Raw genomic sequence first — 14,802 nt, 5'->3', positions numbered from 1 at the left:
TCTCAGTCGTGTCTGACTCTTTGCGACCCCATGAATTGCAGCACGCCAGGCCTCTCCATCGCCAACTCCCGGGGTCTACCAAGCTCATGAAAAACAAGGAAATAGTGAGAACCTGTCACAGACTAGAGGAAACTAACAGAACACTAAATGCAACATGTGTCTTAGATTAGATCTTGGAACAGAAAAAAGGACATTAGCAAAAAAAAAGGTGAAAACCAAATCAAGTCTAAACTAGTAATGACTAGTAATAGTCATGTGTGCCTGTATGCTCTGTCACGTCTGATTCTTTGTGACTATAGCCACCAGCTTCTCTGTCCATGGGATTTCCCAGGCAAGGATGCTGGAGTATGTTGTCATCTCCTCCCCCAGCAGATCTTCTCAATCGAGGGACTGAACCCATGTCTCTTACGTCTCCTGCGTTGGCAAGCAAATTCTTTACCACTGAGACACCTGGTAAGAAATAGTCACGTGACTATTGACTAAGGACTAGTACATGACAATTACAAGAATAATGTGGCTTCTTTAGTTTTGACTAAGTAGTGTTAAAATGTTAACATTATGGGAAACTGAACTTGGGCGAAGGTGTACTCTCTATGATATTTTCACAACTTTTGGTAGGTCTGAAAGTTTTCCAAAATAAAAAGCTTATTAAAAATAGTTTGGGGGTGATTAGATGATAATGCATCTAAAAGCATTTTGTGAGCTCACATTATGAATGGAAAGGTACTGTCCATTGTAGGATGAAATTTAATGATTAATAAATCTTAGAAAATGTCAAATTTCCTGCTCATCTATAATTTTTTTAAACTCTACTACCTTCCATTAAAAAATATGCCAGATATTTTATTAATGCCAGATATTTTCTTAATAAACTTAATGTTTAAAAAATATAAATTCCTGAGCTCAGCTTGTTTATTCCTCAATTGAACAAGAATTCGTCCTGTGTCACTATGGACCGTAGCCCTCCAGGCTCCTCTGTCCATGGGATTCTCCAGGCAAGAATACTGGAGTGAGTTGCCAAGCCCTCCTCCAGGGGATCTTCCTGACCCAGGGATTGAACCCACACTCCTATGTCTCCTGCATGAGGTCTCCCCAGGTGGTGCTAGTGAGAAAGAACCCACCTATCAATGCAGGAGACATAAGAGACACAAGTTCAATCCCTGGGTCAGTAAGATCCCTTGGAGGAGGGTATGGCAATCCACTCCAGTATTCTTGCCATGGACAGAGGAGCCTGGCAGGCTGCAGTCCATAGAGTCACAAAGAGTCAGACGCAATTGAAGTGACTTAGCACACATTGGTAGGCAGGTTCTTTACCAGTAGCGCCACCTGGGAAGCCCATTGCTTTCTCATAAAAAGTGCTAATCTACTTCCGAATCTACTTATGTCAGCTTCCTGGTTGTTTGGATTCCTGGGAACCACAGATTCCTTGTGCGTGCCCACAGGCCCACACACTCAGCACTGGAGAGTTATGGTGGATTCCTGAAGAATTGGATTTACTGTGGGAAAAGCTATTGCAAAGTCTAGATTGCTTTCCTAAGGCAGCAGATCTCTTTAGCAGTAGTTTAAATGGGCCAGAGGCCCCAGAGAAATAGGAGAATCCATCTCCACTAGCTTACACGTTCTGAATATAATTCTCTTTTAATGTGGATCAAAGTGCTGTAAAGTAAGTCTTGAGCACACCTTAGAGGTGCTGGTAGATGCAGCCTGTGCCTCCAGCTCAGGGGTGGTGAAGAAAGGGATCTGTTCAAAGCCACAGGGTCTGCTTGGGGATCCCAGAGTTAGGGAACCAGGAGGGAGCAGCATAAAACTGAGGAGGCTCCAGGCTGCCCCTGGCCCAGTCGGAGCATGAGGGCATGCACTGTTATTCTCTGACCTAAAAATGAGAGGTTCACAGCAAAAGGGCACACATGAACGAACCACATCTAGTTTTCAGTTGGTGAGCTGTGGCATCAGAATCACACTTAGGCACATGCACACAGAGACACTCAGCAGCAGTAGGCAGGGCCTTGCTTTGTGTGTGAATGAGAGGAGGGATGAAATAAATAATCCCCCTAAAGTAGGTAACACAAAACCATCTAGGTGGTCTTTACAACACAGCCTTCGGGTTTCCTTTTCCTCACCTCTTCCCCCCTCTCTTGCTTCTCCTTGTCTTGTCCTCCTCTCCCCTCCACTCCCCCTCTTCTCACTCCATCCTCCTGGTGCCCACTGAACAATGCAGACTGTTTCTTGCTTCAATTAATTATGGATGGAACTGTCATTTTGGAGCACACAGTAGAAAAGGATATGAAGATGTGGCTGAAGGACTGGCAAGAAGTGGGCTGAAATTTCACCTTCGCTGCAGATGATGTAGGTTTAGAGGATCCCTACAAGCTGTTCTACCTTTCGCTTTTGGCCCCCCTAAAGTCAGATGCCCATTGTTCTGCACTGTGGGGCTCCCCCTGCAAGCCCCTGGAGCAGGGAGACCCCTTTATCCCTCCACCCTGTAAAATGCATTTCACAGGGACAATGGCTTGCATCACACTACATTTTACTGGCATCTGAAACACACACAAAGCAAGACCTCAAGTGTGTAGAGTCCTGCTTGTGAGGAACTAGCTGGCCCAGGAGCAGTGGTTTGACTCAAAATACCAGTACCCCAGGAGAATCAGTGAGGCACAGAGCACAGTGGAAAGAACTTGGACTTCAATGACAAACAGACTCAGGGCTGAAGCTTCTCATTGCCATTTACTAGCTGTGAAACTGGGAAAAACTCATCTTCTAGTCTCAGTTTCCTCATCTGTAAGATACATATACTCCCCCAAGAGCATGGTTAAATGAGATCACCCATGTACAGTGCAGTGCCTGGCACATTTACGCATGTATCAAGCATGTGCCTGACATGACGGAGGGGATAAAGATGGGCAAGATGCAGAGCTGCTGCCTGATATATTTACACTCTAACAAGGAAACCTATGTACACGTAACGTCTTCATATCTCTGTGTCTCCCTTTCTTCACCTGCAATGTGTGGCCGCCAGCACCACCTACTTCATAAGGTTAATTATGTATGAATCGTTCTGAACAGCACCAGCACATGGTAGTACTCAAAAAGCATTTCATGCTAATGACTGAGAGGAGAGTTAACATTTTGTGGAGAGAATTAGGAGTTATTTCACAGAGAAAGTGGCAGTGAGTGAGACGAGCTACAAGGATGGGTTTGACGTTGATGGGTCATTCCGGGCAGAAGGGATTATTAAGAACAAAGGTGCAGGAAAGGTAGGAAGATTGAGGCAACAAACAAATATTTCTTTGTTATGTATAAAGCATTGTCCTACACATTAGGCATACAGTGTAAAGAAGATAGAATCTGACCTCCTGGAGGTTATAGCCTAGTGGGAGAAACACACAGATAATCACATAGGTGTATCATTCAAAACAAAGCAACTTCAAATAAAGAAAAAACAGGAGCTCTGACAAGAGGAGTGTGTAAAAGGAGCCACGGTAGGCTTCCTCAAGCTTCAGGCAAAGGTACTGGGATGGAGTGACAAGATCATATCTATTTATAGAAAGACATTTCTGGCATCCATGTGCAAAATTTATTGGAAAGAGGGCAAGATTTGGTTGGACTAGATGGGAAGATGTAGCAGGAGTAACATCAAAAGATGATTGTGTGACTACTTCATACAATGATACTGTTACTCATAATAACATGGATGCATCTCACAGACAAAAGAAGCCAGACACAAAGAAGAATATATCGTATTATTCTATTTACATGAAATTCAAGAGTAGATCTTCATGTAAATAAACTATTCTGTGGTGGATTTCAGAGTAGTGGCTATAATGGGGGGTGTTATTGACTGGGAAAGTCATGAGGAAGGCTTCTATTGGGCTGGAAATTATACCTGTATCTTTACTACTAATTTACACTCGCTTTGCAGGTGTAATTTGTGTGTCACGGGAATGAAAGGAAGGTCTGATATGTACCATTTAAAAAAATACATACTCAAAATGTAATATTAAGGGGGAAAAGTAAAATATTGTATATACAACAGTATCATAACTCTCAAAGAAATTAGTATAATTTATTTAAAACTAAAAGGAAAGCATTCAATATTTTAACATTGGTTATTTCTGGTGGTGGGATTTCAGTTAACTGTTGTAAAGAGACACCCCTAGGGGATTTTCAAGAAACACTGACATAAAGGTTAAGAGATCAACCAGCCTCTCTGAATGAAGGACAGGGACATGAATCTCAGTTCTGGTCCTTCCCAGGGGAGTGAGTTTCAAGTTCCATAACCTTTCTAACCATCAATTTCCTTAGTCTTAGAAAAGGGGTCATCCAAGGGTGCCTCCATGCCAGGGGTATTTGGGAGATTAAACAGGATGAAGAATAAGCACAGTGAGTGCTCAGTAAATACCTGTTATTGCTATTAAATGAAATCATGGAGGCAGATGACTGTCCACACTGCACCAACTGCTCCTCTTTTCTGGGTCATCTGTAGAGCTGGAGGTTGGCAATGTGGTTTTGAGGAGAAAACTGAACATTTCTGAGATGAAATCCTCTAACTTCTTCTTACCCAGAAAGGATGGTCAAAATATTCCCAAATTGGGAATTGAAAAGGGTGGTGATAGGAGGACAAGGAAATGCTACTTTGAGTATAAATTCTACAGAGTATAAAAATAAAGAATGTCATTTTAAATGGGATAAAGTTGAACATTTTGTCACTATGTACAGCTGTGAGTGTGAAAATATATAAAATGATGTTATTTAAGGAAGTCATGAAAACCCATATCACTTGCCTTTGTACATAGAGATGTTTCTTCTGTACATTATCAAATAGCGAATATTATCATATCATATTTGCATGCTATTTGAATACATGAAAAAATTTTTAATTAAAATTAACAAACTCTTGCAGACATCAGTGGAGCCAACAGCTTCTCAGGTAGAATTAAGGGAAATTTAACTAACAGTTTAAGTCAATCATCAAGGTAGCATGAAATGCACATGTACCCCAAATATTTACATCTTTATCTCTCTGCTCAAGAAGACAGGCTTATGATATTTAATATTCATTACTCAGTCACTCAGTTGTGTCCAACTCTTTGTGACTGCATGGACTGCAGCATGCCAGGCTCCCTGTTTCCTCAAACTCATGTCCATTGAGTCGATGATGCCATCCAACCTCTCATCCTCTGTCACCCTCTTTTCCTCATGCTGTCAATCTTTTCCAGCATCAGGGTCTTTTCTAATGAATCTGCTCTGCTCTTCACATCAGGTAGCCAAAGTATTGGAGCTTCAGTTTCAGCATCAGTCCTTCCAATGAATGTTCAGTGTTGATTTTCTTTAGGATTGACTGGTTTGATCTCCTTGCAGTCCAAGGGACTCTCAAGAGTCTTCTCCAGCACCACAGTTTAAAAGCATCAATTCTTTGGTGCTCAGCCTTCTTTATGGTCCAACTCTCACATCCGTACATGACTACTGGAAAAACCATAGCTTTGACCAGACAGACCTTTGTTGGCAAAGTAATGTCTCTGCTTTTCAATATGCTGTCTAGGTTGGTCATAGTTTTTCTTCGAAGGAGCAAGCATCTTTTAGTTTCATGGCTGCAGTCGCCGTCCACAGTAATTTTGGAGCCTAGGAAAATAAAGTCTGTCACTGTTTCCACTGTTTCCCCATCTATTTCCCATGAAGTGATGGGACCGGAAGCTATGATCTTAGTTTTCTGAATGTTGATTTTTAAGCCAACTTCTTCACTCTCCTCTTTCACCTTCATCAAGAGGCTCTTTAGTTCCTCTTCACTTTCTCCATAAGGTGGTGTCATCTGCATATCTGAGGTTATTGATATTTCTCCCATCAATCTTGATTCCAGCCTGTGCTTTATCCAGCCCAGCATTTCACATGATGTGCTCTGCATATGAGTTAAGTAAGAGGGTAACAATACATAGCCTTGACATACTCTTGATGTACTTGATCTACTTCCCAATTTTGAACCAGTCCATTGTTCCATGTCTGGTTCTGTTTCTTCTTGACCTGTATACAGGTTTCTCAGGAGGCTGGTAAGGTGATCTGGTATTCCCATCTCCTTAAGAATTTTCCACAGTTTGTTGTGATCCACACAGTCAAAAAACTTTAGCATAGTCAATGAAGCAGAAGTAGATGTTTACTGGAATTCTCTGGCTTTTTCTATGATACAAGGGATGTTGGCAATTTGATATTTGATTCCTCTGCCTTTTCTAAATCCAACTTGTACATATGGAAGGTCTCAATTCACGTATTGTTGAAGCATAGCTTAAGGGTCTTGAGCATTACCTTGCCAGCTTGTGAAACGAGTGCAGTTGCATAGTAGTTTGAACATTCTTTGGCATTGCCCTTCTTTTGGATTGGAAAGAAAACTGACCTTTTCCAGTCCTGTGGCCACTGCTGAGTTTTCCAAATTTGCTGGGATATTGAGTGCAACACTTTAACAGCATCATCTTTTAGGATCATGATATTTAATATTGCCAAGCAGCAAAACCGTGCCAAGGCAAAAATGTGTTAAATTGGCCTTTTTTCAATAAGAATAAAAAGGAGGTGACAAGTTATCAGAAGCCTGTTACATTATACACAGAAAGACTACAATTATGGGAAAGGGGGCATAAAATTTTGTTTTATTTTATTTTCATAGGAAGATTTTGAAAATCATTATTTTGATACCTAACTGGATCTAATCTTATACTTTCATTCACAGCATGGGTAAGACTTCCCAGGTGGCACTAGTGGTAGAGTCTGCCTGCCAATGCAAGAGATGCAGGAGACGCAGGTTTGATCTCTGGGTCAGGAAGATCCACTGGAGTAAGAAATGGCAACCCACTCCAGTATTCTTGCCTGGAAAATTCCATGGACGGAGGAGTCTCATGGGCTACAGTTCATGGAATTACAAAGAGTCAGATATGACTGAGCACACAGAATTAGCAGGAAATTGTGTCAACACTTGCCTGTCTCTGTCTGCATTCCAATAAAAAATTGTCCAACATGATATAATGCGCACAGGGTATTCTGAACAGCTATCTCTGAATAATGATGATATTGGTAATACTTACATTAGCTACCATTTTATTAATACTTATTTACACAGCTGGTATTGCACTAAGCATTTTATATGTATTAATTCACCTACTTCCCCCAACAAATGTAGTAGGGAGGTATTTTAGGTATTTTATTAGGCCCAAATTATGAGTGAGAACAATAAAGTTTAAACAAGGGGAACCAACTGCCTGAGTTTTCCCAGGATGTGGGATTTCCAGTGCTGATACCAGAAAAGTCTTGGGCAAAATGCATGAGTTGGTCACTCTATAAAAGTAACTTGCTTGAACTTTAAGGGGTAGAGAGGGATTTAAACTCTCCTCACCCTGGCTGGCCAGATTTCCTATGTACTGCCTGCCCAAGTCTAGATTACAGTCCAAAATAAAGAGCAAAGACATTCTTTGGCAGCATGGGGGAGGCATCCAAGTTGAACTTTGGGAATATTATTCTGGGTAATGTAATGGAAAATGCCATTTTGCAGGTCCCTGTCCCAAACCACGGAGCCAGTGAAGCTGAATCTCCCTTCACAACACGTCCAAAGGGCTTGCATGTCATTGTGATCTGACATTCAGAATGAAAAACCACTCACCTTGGGAAGGGGATAGAGGTGACACAAGAGTTGGCCAGGATCCTGTTTACAAAACTCCAGGGTGTGACATACCACATCAGCATTCATATCTGCTCTGAATCTGGTGGGAAATAGGGCAAAACAAAGGCTATTTAAAAGCTCCCAGGCATTAGAAAACAGAAGTAATTTCAAAAGAAGGTAAATCCCCAGACTGGATTCTGGCATGGCCTCTGGGTCCAGTCCCCTGTAGCTGCCGGATAATAACGATTTCCTGCCACTTGCCTTCTACTTTTACAGTAAGGTCCTGGGGGCGGGGAGAGAGGGGCTAACAGCACTGAGCTGTAAGCCAGCCTCTTGCATGGGCACTGGGATGCTTTTCTGGAAAAGCCATAAATAAATTTGAGATAGGAGAAAAGGACAGGGGTGTAATTTGATGAGAACAATATTTTAAAGTTTGCTGAGCCTTACAGCAAAAAAATATCCTTATGATATGGCCTTAAACACCTGAAATCATTTTCTTAGGTGCAATCAAAGCATCTCTTTTCCTTTCAAAGTAAATTTATTTTTTTACCTTTGACTTTTTCCCCTGGGGATGGTGTAAGGATAGTGTTCTTCAAGCATTTTGGTTTATGTTTAGATTTGAAGGGGCTAAAACAAATCTTCCATATTCATTTTCTACCTGCCACTCCCAACAGGCTTCTTAAACCAAGAAAAGGAATAAAAAAGAATTAAATGATACTATAAAAAAGAATGAAATAATGCCATTTGCTGCAACATGGATGGACCTAAAGATTACCACAAGTGAAGTAAGTCAGACAAAGACAAATATTATATCATATTACTTATATATAGAATATAAAAAATAGTTTAAATAAACTTATATATAAAATAGAAATAGACTCATAGATGTAGAAAACAGACTTAAGGTTACCAAGGGGAAGGGGAGGGATAAATTAGAAATATGGGATTAACAGATGCAGACTAACATACAAAATAGATAAACAACAAGGTTTTACTGTGTAGCACAGGGAACTATATTCAATATCTTGCAATAAACTATAATGGAAAATAATAAAAGCAAAATATATGTATAACCAAATCACTTTGTTGTACCCTTGAAACTTAGACAATATTATAAATCAACTATACTTCAATAAAAAAAGGAAAAAAAAATTGAAGGTCACTAGTATATGAAAACATAGACTAAGATCATGGCTTCCAAATTTCATTCCGGCTGAATGAGACTAACAGTGTGACTGGCAAGATGACTTTTCAGCCTTTTGTGAGCACCTGAGTTAAGAGGGCAAAGCGAGATCATCATGAATCATCCACTTGGCCCCAGGGTTTCTGCATGGGAGGTGGAGGGGAAGGTAACCAACTTAAAGGTAGCTAAGCAGTGGGACAAGCTGTTTGTGACACACGAGGTCCATTTCCAAAGTAACATCTACCCAGGGTTAGTAAATCAGGAGAGGGTGACTGTTTTCACACATCTGTTCTTGATTTAATGGTTCATTTATTTAACTGATGACTGCTGTCTTTGTGGGAATCTGGTATTTAGTGGACTCGGAAGGGTGATAAATAGGGCTCTGCTTAATTTTTTTTTTTTAACCTAAGGCCAATATCCCATCTGTGGCAATTCAGAACTACAAGAGCCAACTCATCATATGGTGTCCAAGACCTATTCTCTTTTCCCTGCAAATAGAGCACAATTTCAAGTAAGTGAACTTGAATAGGAGAGTGAAGATGGGGGCCCCTCATTCAGACTGGTGTTCTCTGAACTGAAAAATAGGAGAGGGAGGCTGGACATGTGGTATCCCTCCCAAATCCTCTAAGACCAGAGTTTTACCATCAAAAAGACTGAAAGTGAGAAGCACTTCTTTGGACAAGAATAGAAAATACTGAGCCTCGTATGTCCAGACAAGTGTAACACGACAAGGATGTGCAAGCTGCAAAGAAGTGGCCAAGTAGCATGTGTGCTCTTGACCAACCTTAGGACCAAAGGCCTAGACTACACATACTTTGTGAAATCCTTAGGAAATCTCCAAATTTCCTACCAGGGACTTCCCTGGTAGCTCAGCTGATAAAGAATCCACCTGCAATGCAGGAGACCCTGGTTCGATTCCTGGGTGGGGAAGATCCACTGGAGAAGGGACAGGCTACACACTCCAGTATTCTTGAGCTTCCCTTGTGGCTCAGCTTGTAAAGAGTCCACCTGCAATGTGGGAGACCTGGGTTCAATCCCTGGGTTGGGAAGATCCCCTGGAGAGGGAAAAGGCTACCCACTCCAGTATTCTGGCCTGGAGAATTCCATGGGGTTGCAAAGAGTTGGACATGACTGAGCAACTTTCACTTTCACTTAGGAAATCTCTAAGCCTGTAATAACTATTCCCACTCAACATTGCTTTCTCTTTTCCAGAGCAAGCAAATAAGACCAAAATGGTCACATTTCAATTTATATCCTTTTACTACCTTTACAGGAGTGAGTCTTGTGGGGAGGAAATGTCAATACATTTGGCAGAGCTAATTAACAAATTTAATTAGGATCATGGTAGAATGAAGTCAATGCTGATGATCGTTCATTATCATCATAACTCAGAAGAAGGGAGCAAGGTCAGGGTTAAGTTTGGACAGACAAGTAGAGTGATAGCCTATGGCAGAGAGCAAGGACAGGGCCTTTCACACATGAAAGCTCTCAAATTTAAACCTTTGACATCACTTCCAAAGGAGGATTTATGCATTAATATTTATGCATTAATATATAGTCGCAGAGACACACTCATAGCATTGAAAGAAGCTCTTCCTCATACGACTTAACACTTTTATCTCACTTCTGTACTACACTCTTCAGAGTGTACTGTGAATTTAATCGTTTATAGAAATCTTGTAGTTATTTTTTTCATATTTACTCTTATTGAATTATAGCTGATTTACAATGTTGTTAATTCCTGTTATATAGCAAAGCAATTTTCTTATATATATATCTATATATGTATATATATGTGTATATATATATATATATATATATGCTGTTTTTTTTCATTATTATTTTCCATTATGGTTTATCCTAGGATTTTTTTTTAATTGGAGGATAATTGCTTTACAATGATATGTTAGTTTCTGCTGTACAACAATGTGAGTCAGCTGTTAAGTATACATATATAACCTCCCTCTTGAGCCTCCCTCCCACCCCCTTGCCATTGTCCTATGAATGGCTCAGTTGTATGACTTTATATTTTTGTCCTTTAAAAATACATCAATTACACTTAAGGTGTATCAAGATTGTTATAAACTCTGTTTTGCATTTTTCTTCTAAACATGTTAGTAGTTTAGGCCTCTCCTGATCTCTGAGAGCTCTTAAGTTGGAATATAGGAATTTATGATTGAGAGCATAGATACTATGAAGCAAGGGAGATGAGCAGAAGACCAGAATCAGGTTTGATATGGCAATATTTGGCACAATGGATGTCAAAACCAAGAGGACTGGGCACATGGTTGCTGGCTGGGTGAGGTTGCTCCTGGAAGTAGCCCCACCCTGTCTGACCTGGGTTCTTGGGGGAATGAATGCCTGAGTGCTAAGGTGCCCCACTTCCTAACAATATCTTGTGGTTTGCCAGTGGGTAGGAAATGTAATTGCTGAATAATTAGTCCATGAATCACCGAGAATTGACTGGTGTGAAATAATGAGGAGAGATGCCCTCTGGCTTAGGAAACATATTTAATATTGGAAGCCTGAAGTTTAGGTAAAACTAAATTATAAGGTTGTCATGTTCAGGGTCTACATCAATCCAGAACTTCATGTGATTGATTAAAACAAGCTGTAAGAAGAGGCCACCATAGGAAGAGAAATTTCTATCAGCAAACAACTAATATGGGTCCTGAAAAATTACTCACAAACAAAACAGTGGATGGAACCACAAAATGGGATTGTTTATTGCATCTACCTTTCTTCAAAGTGGCTTATCCCATGCTAATGAGAATTAGTCATCTTATAACTTTGAGTCATCTCAAAGAAAAAACTTTCCGCCTTTCCCTATCACCTACTCTTTCAATGGCTTGCTGGGCCCATTCTTTCTCAACTGTCTGTGTCCATTTGTAGTGATTTGAGGTGGGGACTGTCTCTTGTACAGTCCACACCTATAGTACTAGTGCAAAGTCTGTCCTCCTTTTCATCCCGTGCTTACCTGGCCCTTGCACTCGGCACCCTCCAGCCAGCTATAGAATAACCGTGTATGTCCCAGTGAACCCAGGCCACTTCCCTATTACTTCCAGCACACTTGGTAGCTAATCTCTGATATTCCTTTTAGATATCTGTGTGTACTGCCCTTTTTGGCATCTGTGACTGCTTTCTACTTACCTCTCTGGTTCCCTGATCCAGGTCCAAGAAAACCTCTCTGGCCAAACTGATGTTTCCCCAGTGCACCTGGCTCAGACTAGATGTGTAAACAGATTAACTATAGGCTAAATTTTTTTTTTCTTGTTTTATATGTTCAAGTAATTTCCTTTGGAGCAGTCTAGTCAGAGTTCATCTATGGTGATAATTTTGTTTTTAAAAAGAATTAATCAATTTAACAAATGTTTATCAAAGAATTTCTATGCTTAAGCATTGCCCCAAGCCCTGTAGTTACAGGTTTCCCTGATGGCTCAGATGGTAAAGCATCTGTCTGCAATGCAGGAGACCTGGGTTCGATTCCTGGTTTAGAAAGATCCCCTGGAGAAGGAAATGGCAACCCACTCCAGTACTCTTGCCTGGAAAATCCCAGGGGCATAGAAGCCTGATAGGCTACAGTCCTTAGAGTAACAAAGAGTCAAACACGACTGAGCAACTTCTCTTTCTGGAGATACGAATATCCCTCCTTTCTTCCTTCCTTCTGTATATTCAGTATTTTGCTTAAGTATTAATATTTTGCTTAAGATGAAAAAATGTAGTCTTAGTTCTCAGAAGTCTTTCAATCTAGTTAGCAACTCAGAAAAGTAAATGGAGAATTACATTACAGATATGAAAAGCACACAGGAGTTTGCATAGGAAAGGAAGAATTTGTGTGAGTGTGTGTGTGTGTTGGAGGTATCTTTCGTAGCCTGGGGAGAGTCAGGGAAACTTCCAGAGAAAGTGACCCTGGAGCTAAGGTCCAAAGAAATAGGAGATGAGGGAATATTTCATGCAAAAGTCCCGAAGCAAAAACCTTCTGATGTGTGTGGAAAATTACAACTGGTTTGGAGCATGGTATGCTATAGAACAGCCAGGGATGAGTCTGAACATGTTCTCAGAGATCAGGTCATAAAGAGCTTTGTGCAGGGAGCTAAGGAATCCTGTAAAGTGTGTAAAAAATTTTATGTTGGAGATTGCCATAATTAGTTTTGCATTAAGAAGCTATTTGACCAGCTAGAATGTGGATTATGGACTTGCAGGGCAATGGGGGATCCAGCAGGCCTGGGGTCCTGTTAGGAGGCAGTGGCAGTAATAGAGATATGAGCTAAGAACATGGGAGTCCCTGCCTTCTAAACACTCCCAGTCCAGGGTCTGTGAAAAATCACTGACCACAGTAGAGAGAGATTAACATAAATAGAGGCAGGGGCACAGCACGATGGAGCACTGATTGTCCCTTTGGTCTGTATCATTTTGAGTTTCTTTTGTCTTTAGAAATCTTTAACTGCAGGCTACCCTGCTGTGGGGGTAGTTTCTCTGAGCCACTCTGCTCTGAGGCTAATGGCATATAAAAGAGGAACCATGTAAGAATGTTCACAGCAGCACTCTTCACAAGAGATAAAACCAGAAAACAAGCCAAACACCCATCAGTGGGTGAGGGAATAGACTCTTGTAGAGACACAATGGGATATTCTATGTACTCAGAGTGCATGAACTACAGCAATACCACAAATCTATGGATGAATCTTAGACATACGATTTTAAGTGGTAAGTCTCCAAAGATTATGAATGATGTGATACTCTCTTCACAAAGAAATAACTAAAATTTTAAAATATGCTTTAAAGGAATATAGAAAATAAGCATACTAATAATCATAATAGGTTTTAATAATTACTTATATATTATTTTATGATTATAATGTATTATATTAATAAAATATACATATATATAAAACTATACAAAAAGGAAAACAAGAGAATGATGAGCATGGACTTTATTACTTGGATGGAGAAAATCATGAGAATGAAGACAGAGACCCTGTGGTTAGGGTAAGTTATTGTCAAGGTCCAGACTTTGCTTTGGGTGGTAGGTTTGGGGGCTAATTATATTATTCAGAGTAACTAGGTAAATAACTAGATAAGAAATACAAGAAAGCCAAGTTTGGATTCTGATGAGAAAGTGCCATGAACAGGAATATGATGTATCTGATTCAGTGTCCTGAGCTCAAAAAAGAAAAATGGTAGAAGAAAGGAAGCAGACAAAAAATGACAATGGCACACATACAGGATCCTAACGGGCAGGGGTTGGAGAAGCGGTGAAGGCCAGGAAACCAGCAAGTGGGAGGCAAAAAGAGAAGAACCTGAGAAGCATGTGGCCTGAGAATCCAGGAGGGAGTACAGAGAAAGCTCAAGAGAAGGGGGCAAACATCTAGTCCCAGCCACTAGGATCTCCTCATTTATTGACATTATTGGTCAAAATTCTTTCAAATGGCTCTTGGAGAGAAACTGAGCCAAGTTGCCACACGGTAATTTGAAGGGAGCCTTTGCCTAGGATAATGATATGAGTCAGGTTTGAATTTTCCACTGTTAACAAGAACCAGATAGGACTTATGCCCACGTACAGTAAGTACATCCGGCTGGAAATGGAGCCAGCGATCTCCCAGTTTTCTGCTCTCCCCACCCCCTTCATGTCCCAGCAACCGAATAAGATGAATGTATTAGCATACTCACAGTTTTATGATGTCTGGTCCAAATATATGCACCACTAAATAGCAAGTGGTCTTCAAGAACAGTTTTTCTAAGAAAGATAAAGCAGGGGAAATAGATTATCATGATGAATTTAACACATGAGTCAATAATGATCTTTACTAGGAACTGAAGCTGAGTGCTTAATTTATCATTAATTTGAGTGATTAATTATAAGGATTTGAGAGAAATGTTACAGTTAATGTATCCATGAAAATATCATTTCCAACTCTGGTTAATGTAAATGTTACTTTGCTTACTGCACATGCTAAAGAACACTAATTTTTGATAAAAATAC

General features: G+C 40.4%; 1 protein-coding gene across 1 annotated transcript in view; it reads right to left on the bottom strand.

Annotated features, from left to right (window-relative positions):
- AOAH (acyloxyacyl hydrolase) overlaps positions 1–14,802 on the bottom strand; it is a 176,446-nt gene that overhangs the window by 131,968 nt on the left and 29,676 nt on the right. Inside the window, exons 3-4 of the mRNA XM_081534203.1 lie at positions 14,490–14,556; positions 7,637–7,736 (exon numbers count right to left, since the gene is read on the bottom strand). Of these exons, the coding sequence (XP_081390329.1) occupies positions 7,637–7,736; positions 14,490–14,556 (167 nt within the window). The remainder of the gene's footprint in view (positions 1–7,636; positions 7,737–14,489; positions 14,557–14,802) is intronic.

This window comes from Giraffa tippelskirchi, chromosome 10 (genome assembly GCF_054371585.1).
Source record: "Giraffa tippelskirchi isolate mGirTip1 chromosome 10, T2T-mGirTip1v1.2.pri, whole genome shotgun sequence".
Classification (NCBI taxonomy): Eukaryota; Metazoa; Chordata; class Mammalia; order Artiodactyla; family Giraffidae; genus Giraffa; species Giraffa tippelskirchi.
The sequence above is the reverse complement of the archived record's forward strand: the minus strand, read 5'-3'. Positions and strand labels throughout refer to the sequence as shown.